Below are 10,089 nucleotides of genomic sequence, written 5' to 3' on the forward strand. Positions count from 1 at the left end.
AATACCAAGGCCCAGCTACGTGGAGAACTTGTTAAGAGTTATTAAACAAAAGACACTGATCTCCGTCAAAAACTTACCTATTTCAATTAAAAGAATATTACATTATATGTACTATCGGTGATCGTACATATCCTGGTTAACAGCTTCTGTCTGAATCTTATAGATTGGTGAAGCGGTACCAGTCATGAGAAGACTAGCGCAATCTCCTTAGGTCTGCTTGATAAATCCATAATATAAACTGAGCATAAGTATTTTAGAAAGATAGGATATCGCTGATCCAACGTAAAGAGCTTTATCCAACTTAAGCCTGGTTTTTCTGGACTCAATAGCTACTAACTCTTCTTTCAAGATTTAATGTTCATGAAGGTATCCGATGAGACCACTTTATCAAGCCGTCGTACGTCCTTAATGATTTTAATCTTTCTGAGTTTTCTGGTGTTTACGATGGCTTTTCCAAAGACGCCATTGTTCATGAGTTTGAGGAAATCGTTGTCGAAGTCCATGTAATCTTTGTTTTGTTGTGAGGTATAGAAGTCAGTGTAACTTTTCATCCACGGTGCTTGATAAAACTTGAGTGCACATTGAACTTTTTTCAAGTACGAGTCTGTGTTTCAGCACCTGGTCAAGTAAACGGTAGTGCATAATGTACATGAGACTGGGTATAGTTTTTCACCTTAGCATCTCTAAGACCGGTTTTTTATTTTTTGTGCTCTAAGTTCCGGAGGCAGCATCTCGTTGAAGAGACCAAGAGTTGTTCAGCGCAGAAGGAATAATCGTCGTGGAGATCATGTAAGTAGCCGTCAGAACGTTCCTTCATAAATTGTTTACCGGATATCCAGTGGTAAGAGGCCATGACATTGTCCAACCATAGAGAATGTTTCAATTGAGATAAAAGCTGTACACGGGTGACTTCGACGGAACGTAGTGGTACATGTATTTGTTGTTGGCGATGGCATGTTTTTGATGACCACGGAAATTCCCCCTAGCACCGTCTGCTCTGCAAGCATAAAAATGTCTGGGTCAATGAAAAGCGTGCGTTGCATCTGATTTGTTTTAAGAAGAGCGTCCTATGATCAACCTGGTGATGAAAAGTACCATAGAGGATCCAGCTGATAATGTTTTTGGCAGATATTTCTGAAATTTTGAAACACGTCTGTTAATAATAGCACTTCTGTTTTCAGATGCACGTAGTAGTAATTGCCGAGAGTCTAATAGCCAGAAAGGTTTTCCAGACCACAAATGTTCTGTCGTAGTTGTCGTCGGTGATGTGTTCTGGTAGAGTGAGGAATAAAACGCGCCTTTAACGATAAGAGAAGTTTACATAAACCGTGACAAGCTGTAAAAATAATAGTGAGGATGAATTCCTTTTTGTTGAAGCAGATTTCTTTTTTGTTTTGGTTGAGTAAAGAGCAGGCAGTTTTTAGTGAGTCCGTCTAGCGATGCTGACATAAACTGAAACGAAACAATATATCGAAAAAGTCCGATCGAGATCGATAGGTACTTTTCAAAGTTATTGGGATGCAAGTTATTTTATTTACTACCGGTTTTAGAAGTTATTTGATGGTTTGATGCTGCAGTGTTAAAGTGCACATCATGTCCACGTACATTATGAGCGATTACTGCAATGAACTGTGGATCTTTAAAACGGAGGTTGCATTGAAAGTGAACAGCACCACGCTAACATCTTGTGATATGGATGTGGTCTCTAACTTTCTTTTCATACGGTTTGAAATACTACTCTTCACTGATACGACAGCGCTGTGCCGACTTGTGTTGTCGATGTTGTTCTGGCGTGAGTGTAATCAGCGGTGTTGCAGTTTGTCTGATGTCTATGATACGTGTTTAATCAGACTCGAGATACTCAAAGAACAAGACCACACATTCTACACGCCGATGTTGGCTATATGGCGATGACAAGCGCTCATCTGCATAATAGCACGTTTTATAGCCGATAGTGCGCTGGATGTGTTTTTGCTCCACCTTGGTAAAATGTTAGCTAGAATCAGGAATACGTCTATCTACTGTTTTCAGTATGGCTGCCGAACAAAAGACTATATGAAACGTTTTGTGTATTTTTTGTGTGGTTGATTTCGAGATGTAAAGTACTTTTTTCCCTCGTTTGGCATCTGAACGACTTGTGTTTGTGTACAATAACCTATCGCTAGATGCTCGTCCAGCTTTTTCTGCATTGAGAAACATTGCAAACGTTTGTAGCAAAATTAGGCTTTCTGATCATGCTTAGTGTATTGTAATCGGCACAGACAACTAAATTATTTGATCCTGCTGACGTTTGATTGATAGTAAAGAAAGATGGTACTGCTTTGTGATGCTCTTTGTACTATCAGGGAGAGTTAGGCGGTGTATTTGTTTTCCTCGAGACCAAAGACATTGATGAAGAAACCCTTGAGTGCCTCTAATGTGAGAACGTCTTTAATTCTGGCTGAAAACTGGATATGTTCTGTGTGGATGGTTTTGAAATAGGGTTTATAGTGAGATGCGCGATGCGATGGGCATGATCTCAGCAGGACGAAGCGCAGAAAGCACCGTCCATACAAGGCATAAGTCAAGTTGACTCCGGAAGAGACCCATGTGGATCCTATCTCCTGATAATCTTCTGCGTTGGATACACGACCAGATGATGTCAAGAATCTCGCTGAATTATTGCCACGAGAAACTATGGCGGATTTGAATCTGATTCAGTTATCGATGCTTCTTTTTTCAATGCGATTGAGATCGATCACAGCGTGGCCACAGCCTGTCATCTTGTGTCTTTGCACCAACTAAACTTTGCAGCAAGAGCTCCGACTTAGAAAGATTTTCCGATAGAAATTTTACGTGTAATATGATATCTGTGTGTGTCATAAGATCCTGAAAAGCCATTGGCTTGAGCAGTTGTTGCAGGTGTCTTTTATAGACAAACACTTTATCCCCTTTAAACATATTTTCAGTTTGTCTCGATGTGAGTGTTTCACAATGCAGGTCTATCGTTTTCAGCTTCTTAATATCAGCTCGCCGCCACCACTGTCGCTCTTAAAAACTGTAGTTTTACACCTGTTCTGTACTCCTCGCATGATTGTCTGGATTCGCTATTCATGGTGATAATATCTCGTCTAAGAAGGCTTTTAAACTCACGATTGGTGTTGATTGTGACCCTATGGATACCACTACTGAAGATCTCGCACATCTCCAACACGTTTATACAGCGCATCAATAGATCTTGGATGACGTGCTCGTTGCTGTGTGGTGCTGTAGTAGATCTCTTTTAATTTAGGAATGAGCTCATTCCGGAGAATGAAATCTATGTTAGCACTTTTCATCGTTATATCGATGATTTAGATAAGTTTTAAAATTATATTTACTATACTATTTACAATATATCTCTAATTGCTTCTTAATTTTCGAATCAGAGATGTTTAATCATAATAATAATAGAGCATAAGGGAGAAATGTCATCCTGATGCCAATGGTTGCTGTAGAGTACCACAGAGAGATGCAACAAAACCTGCAGATGTGAATAATGTGCTCAGAATAACGCGATCATCAAACAACGATGCTTTGGACCTCAGCCACTATATCAATGGTAAACAATACATCCATTATGGACATCTGCATATCAAGGATTAAAGAGGCTGTAGATAGCAAAGCTGTCCACAAAAGGATCGATCACATCAGGGCTGGCCAAGACAACTCTGGCGATACAGTAGCATAAAGTACAACTATCCATGGCGATAACGTGTCCGCAGTCAACGAGGTTGACGATACGTCTGTTTGAGGAGAGGCAAAATAAATAAACTACTACCACAAAATACAGACTCATTCACCCGATGTGCATTCACACTTCATGGTTATACCGCTGTAAGCAGTACGAAATCTATTCGTGAACACTTGTAAGTAACATCGACGTGGCCCAATGATGAATAAATCTATTTAATTTCCGTCATCTGGTTTAATTAGACACGATCCGCTAGCATGTCAGAAACTGATTGTAGGTTAACATGTCCTAAATACATGTAAGATCTATCTACATTAATCGCAAAGAAATCCACAAGATTATATTTGACATTGCAGTGACATTTGCAAAGGTAATAATAAGCAGTAGCCAATTTTTCCACATTTCTGCTCACATTTTAGTTGGTTATAATTTGTCAAGCAATACAATCAAGTATACCACTAGGCACCATAATAGTCCTGTACTTTCGAAAGTAGGTTTCCCGATCTTTCATTTTATTCAGCAGCTCAGATGTGACCACTGGAGGATTAAAAAAGAAATTTCTCTGGGAAGAGCATCACACTCCTTAAATATATTCTCCGGTTTGCTCTTAATCTCCTCCAGATGAAAATTCTGAAGGTATTTAAAGGCCGCTGAGACCAAATTTGGATCTAATTTTCAATACTCTCCGTACATAATCACATAAAATAACGCTGCTATAGCTTTATTGGCTTCTAGCACATCAGAAGGAAGCTGCAGCAGCTGAAGCTGATGTAGAGGCTTTACAGTCGGTTGGTGAGGACCGTGGTGACTCCAATCTAAGTGAATTTGATATATCTCGTTCTCTGGACCCCATGGAACGTGTTAAACACTATGTTAATCAACAAACAGAACTGCCAGAAAATAATAATGTCGTGCCTGACTTCGATAAGGACAATACGAACATCAAGTGTGATGTTAAACAAGGCGTACACCACAGTGTCGGTTACATACCTGCACCACTTGTGTACCCGAATTTCGTACCGACACCGCAGCCTGTGATTCAGACCTGTCGCCGTGTCAACCGTTATGATCAAGGATGTGTATCTAGTGTAAGCTTAGACTTGGACCAACTACACGAATCAGGGATGCATAAGAACGCTTCTTTACCTACATTTCGACCCACTATGTTGAATGCTGATGCACCTACCTACCACCCCAATATTGGACAAGTCGATTATACTCCAGCAGCATTTCAACCACAGGAATGTAGTAGTCACTCTATCAGTATGGAACTGACTCGTTTTCTTCTGAAGAAAGATTTGCTCCTTTCACGTCTTTCAAACTACAATGACCGACCAGAATTTTATGCCGTTTGGAAAGCTTGTTTTCTCAGTGTTATGAGAGAATTACAGGTTACCACTAATGAAGAAATAGACTTATTAGTAAAATGGTTAGGCCCTGAATCCTCAAAACATGCACTTAGCATTAGAGCATCAAACGTGAACAACCCTTCTAGAGGACTACAAAGAATCTGGGAGCGTCTGGATGAGAGGTATGGTTGTCCAGAAATGGTTGAGGCGGCCTTACAAACTAAATTAGCTAACTTTCCGAAGCTGACTAATAAGGACAATAAGAAACTCTATGAGCTATCAGATATTCTTTCTGAAATAGAGTCTGCCAAGGAAGATAAAAAGTACCAGTCGCTTTTGAGCTATTATGACTCGTCTTTCTGGTGTACTTCCCATAGTGAACAAACTTCCTTATGGTATACAAGAAAAGTGGACGACACAAGCAGTGAATTACAAGAAACACCATGACGTTTCTTTCCCACCGTTTTCCTTCTTTGCTGAATTTATCCGTGAGATTAGCAAAGTGAAGAATGACCCCGGATTCACATATGAGGCCAACACCAACACACCTACTAAGAAGGAGACTACCCCTCTTAGGAACACCAGTAATAGACCTATTATCTCGACAAAGAAAACACAGGTATCGCGACATTCAGATGTGAATGATGTTGAACCAGACAAACGATGTCCATTACACAAAACAAACCACTCTCTGAACAAGTGCAGAGGTTTCAAAGTCAAACCTTTAGAAGAACGTAAGAAACTTCTAAAAGAGTACGGCATATGTTTTAGATGTTGTGAATCAACAAGGCATATGATACGTGCATGCAAAGAAGTAATACAGTGCACGGATTGTGGCAGTGATCGTCATCCCACAGCTTTGCACGTCACCGCTGCTGTAGCAGAGAAGCTTATATCTCAACCACCCGCAATAGGTCATGGCGGGGAGAAGAAGGATATTTCAGATTCCTCACCCTTACGAGTAACATCTAAGTGTACACAAATTTGTGGTGAAAGGTTTATTGGTAAATCTTGTGCTAAAACGGTCCTTGTGAGAGTATATCCAGATGGCCATCCATCAAAAGCCACAAAGATGTATGCTATCCTTGATGATCAAAGCAACAGGTCATTAGCCAAGTCAGACTTTTTTAATCTTTTTGACATACAAGATGAACAGGTGGAATACACGCTTTCTTCGTGCACCGGTTGTGTAGTGACTTATGGTAGAAGAGCAAGTGGATACATTGTAGAGGCACTAGATGGAAGTACAAGGTTGGAACTTCCGACGTTAATTGAATGTAACCAGATACCAGACATTAGAGAAGAAATTCCCACTCCAGAAGTAGCGGAACACCACCCTCATCTCAATGATATTGCGAGACACATCTAACCATTAGATGGTGACTCGTCTATACTACTACTGACTGGTAGAGACTTGACTGAAGCACATCACGTTCATGAACAGCGCATCGGTCCACGGAACTCTCCCTATGCCCAGAGACTTAGCCTCGGATGGGTAATAATAGGAGAAGCTTGTCTTGGTAAAGTACATAAACCCGATTTCGTTAATGTCAATAAAACTTACCTGTTAGGAAAAGGACGTACGTCTATCTTCAGACCATGCCCTAATGGTTTCAAGGTAAAGGAAAACCACACCAGGAATGTATGCACAGACGACAATATAAAATCGTATTTTTCATCATTCGCGGATGCAGAAGGTGACCTTGGTGCCTCTGTTTTCGAGAGAACAAGAAATGATGATAAAGTTGGGATGTCAATAGAGGACAAAGAATTTCTTAGGATAATGGACGACGGGTTCTACAAAGACCCACAGGGAAACTGGGTTGCGCCCCTTCCTTTCCGTACACCAAGACAAAGACTACCGAACAATAGACCGCAAGCCATTAAACGGGCTAAGACATTAGACATTAGTCTTCGTAAAGATCCGGTCAAAAAACAACATTTTGTGACTTTCATGCAAAGAATCTTTGATAGTGGACATGCGGAGTTAGCACCACCTTTAAAAGACAACGAGGAGTGCTGGTACTTACCTATCTTCGGTGTCTATCATCCGAAGAAACCGGATCAGATAAGAGGCGTATTTGACTCCTCTGCCAAATACGACGGTGTTTCATTGAACAATGTTTTACTGTCAGGGCCGGATATGACTAACAACCTTTTGGGTATTCTTCTTCGTTTTCGGAAGGAACCAATTGCTATCACAGCTGATACTCAACAGATGTTTCATTGTTTCTTAGTCAGAGAGGATCATAGAAATTTTCTAAGATTCTTTTGGTATCATAACAATAATCTGGACGAAGATCTGGTTGAGTATAGAATGTGTGTACACGTCTTTGGTAATAGTCCATCTCCTGCAGTTGCGACTTATGGACTGAGGAGAACGGCGCAAAACAGTGAAAAGGTCTTTGGAGTTGACGTTAAAGAGTTTGTTCAACGGAATTTCTATGTGGATGATGGACTTACATCACTCCCTACAGGTACACAAGCTATTGACCTAATGAAAAGAACACAGCGAGCTCTTAACGTTGAAGGCAACCTACGTTTGCACAAGATTGCTTCAAACAGTGATGAGGTGATGAATGCCTTTCCTTCCAATGATCTGGCTAAGGACCTGAAGGATCTCGACTTAAGTGAAGAAACACTACCCTTACAGCGCAGTCTAGGCCTGACCTGGGATCTTAAATCAGATTCATTCACATTTCAAGTGTCATCTGAAGAGAAACCTTATACACGGCGAGGAATTCTGTCGACTGTTAACAGCCTGTTTGATCCTATAGGTTTTGTTGCCCCTGTTACAATTCAAGAGAAGATTTTTCTCAGAAATCTTGTGTCAGGAACTACGGATTGGGATCAAGCTCTACCTGTTGAACATCAATCGGAATGGGAGGATTGGAGAGATTCGTTACAACTCCTTGAACATGTGAGAATTCCACGCACATATTTGTCTATGTCTCTCGGTACTGCTGTAAAAAACGAGTTACACATATTTTCAGATGCCTCTGAAAAAGCTATCGCCGCAGTAGCTTACCTCAAGACTACAGCCGCCAATGGTAGTCAACAAATTGGTTTTGTTCAAGGCAAAGCTAAAGTCGCTCCTATGCATGGACACATTATTCCTCGTCTTGAACTCTGTGCAGCAGTACTGGCTGTGGAAACTTCTGAGACTATATTGGATCACTTAGACATTATAATGGATCCAGTCCGGTTTTACACCGATAGCAAGGTTGTTCTAGGATACATACACAGCCAAACGAGAAGATTCTACGTATATGTCAGCAATAGAGTGGAGCGCATGATCGGAATCACCCGTCGAATTCTAGACTCTATGATGACTGAAGTGGAATCCAAAAACCTTACAAATGAAGTACTAATCACCTTTATGGCTGAAGTTTGTGCTATTGTTAACGCCCGTCCTATCGTGCCTGTTTCATCCGACCCAGAGTCTCCAGTGTTACTAAGTCCTTCAGTGCTTCTTACTCAGAAAATAGACACCATTACAGAACCCTTTGGACCGTTCGAAATGAAGGATTTATACAAGGCGCAATGGAAACGTGTACAAACTCTGGCTGATATATTCTGGAACCGTTGGAGGCGTGAATATCTTCAAACATTGCAAAAAAGACGGAAGTGGCAGATCGATCGGATTAACATTAAACAAGGAGACATTGTACTCTTAAAGGACAAGACCGTTTATAGGAATGAATGGCCTATAGGCGTGATCGTGAATACAATTCCAGGTGGAGATGACAGAGTTCGTAAAGCTGAGGTTCGTGTTATAAGAGAAGGCAAGCCGACAACCTACACGAGACCAATTACCGAGATGATTCTGTTGTTAACGGAGGAGTCTACCGTGAAATGATTTACGCCTTCCTGTTATATGTGATTTGAAATGACCTTAAGCCATCACATAGATTTTGTTTCCTCTAACACTGATGTTGAGACTAAAGAGGAACTTTACACTTACAGTGCACATTTGTATATTTCTTTATAGTGATATCTGGTAGATATCAGGCGGGGAGTGTGCTGTTACCGTTGGAACAGCCACAGTAGTTCTTTAGATTTGTCTCCCTTTTCTAACTCTTCTTCATAAATATCAGTTTCCTATTTTTCGTTTGTAATACGTCCAGGCAGGAATGTGAACGTGCCTTCACAGCTCTTTTCGTTGAATCTGAAGCCGACCACAGTGTGAGTAAATTTATGAATTATTGTTAATGCCTCGTATATTTAATTTCGGATATGGATGTTAATTGAAAATGACAATAAGTTACGACATAGGGATAGTTAACTATACGCAATGCCACGTGGTTTGCGAGTGCATACGATACTCTTTATTTGTGTGAGATTCATCTCATAAACATTCCTTTTGTGTCATCATTTAAACCCTCTTAGTAACAATCTTTGTTAAGCTACGGTAGAAATATTAACGGAAATGTACCTCATTGAATTTCAAAGTATGGAAGCACATACTGGACATTATTTCGTTAGTAAATTTAAAAGGATGGAAAGACATAAGAAAGATTTTACTTTCAATATATGTTGATGTAGTAATTTCATGTTTTGTAATGGTTGTGTTTCCATTTATTACAGCTTTTTACCTCACCTAATTACAAGAGAGTTCTCGCCTACGAATAAAAACAGTATTTAAACACATTGTGTTGTCTTGTGTCTTGGATGCTGGAGAACTCGGGGTTATGCTAACTGTAATTCCTCCAGGGGAAAGGCAGTATAACTACCTCATAAAGTCTTTCTGGAGGTCCGAGGAACAATACAGACCTATGCAGCTCCTCCAGCAGGTTATGCCTCTAATACTCTGATTACGATGCACAACAATGGATAGTCGTTATTTAAATCAGCAGAATACCAGCTGAACAATCAGATGGTGGAAGAGATCAATGGCTATTTACCACAAGCCAGTACGATTCTGAATTTGATCATGCTCAAGGATGTTTACATGCTATTGTGTGCAACCAGCATATGGTGGTTTCAAGACACCTAAACTTGTGCTGCCACAAGTACTGAATTTTTCAA

General features: G+C 40.4%; 1 protein-coding gene across 1 annotated transcript; it reads left to right on the plus strand.

Moving 5' to 3' along the window:
* The first annotated feature begins 6,811 nt into the window (after positions 1-6,811).
* On the plus strand, positions 6,812-8,920 carry LOC149779067 (uncharacterized). The gene has a single exon (XM_089938392.1). It carries the CDS (start codon positions 6,812-6,814, stop codon positions 8,918-8,920), a length of 2,109 nt encoding a protein of 702 aa, XP_089794518.1.
* The last annotated feature ends 1,169 nt before the right edge of the window (positions 8,921-10,089 follow it).

This window comes from Sinohyriopsis cumingii, chromosome 17 (assembly GCF_028554795.1).
Source record: "Sinohyriopsis cumingii isolate HCF-2022 chromosome 17, ASM2855479v2, whole genome shotgun sequence".
Classification (NCBI taxonomy): Eukaryota; Metazoa; Mollusca; class Bivalvia; order Unionida; family Unionidae; genus Sinohyriopsis; species Sinohyriopsis cumingii.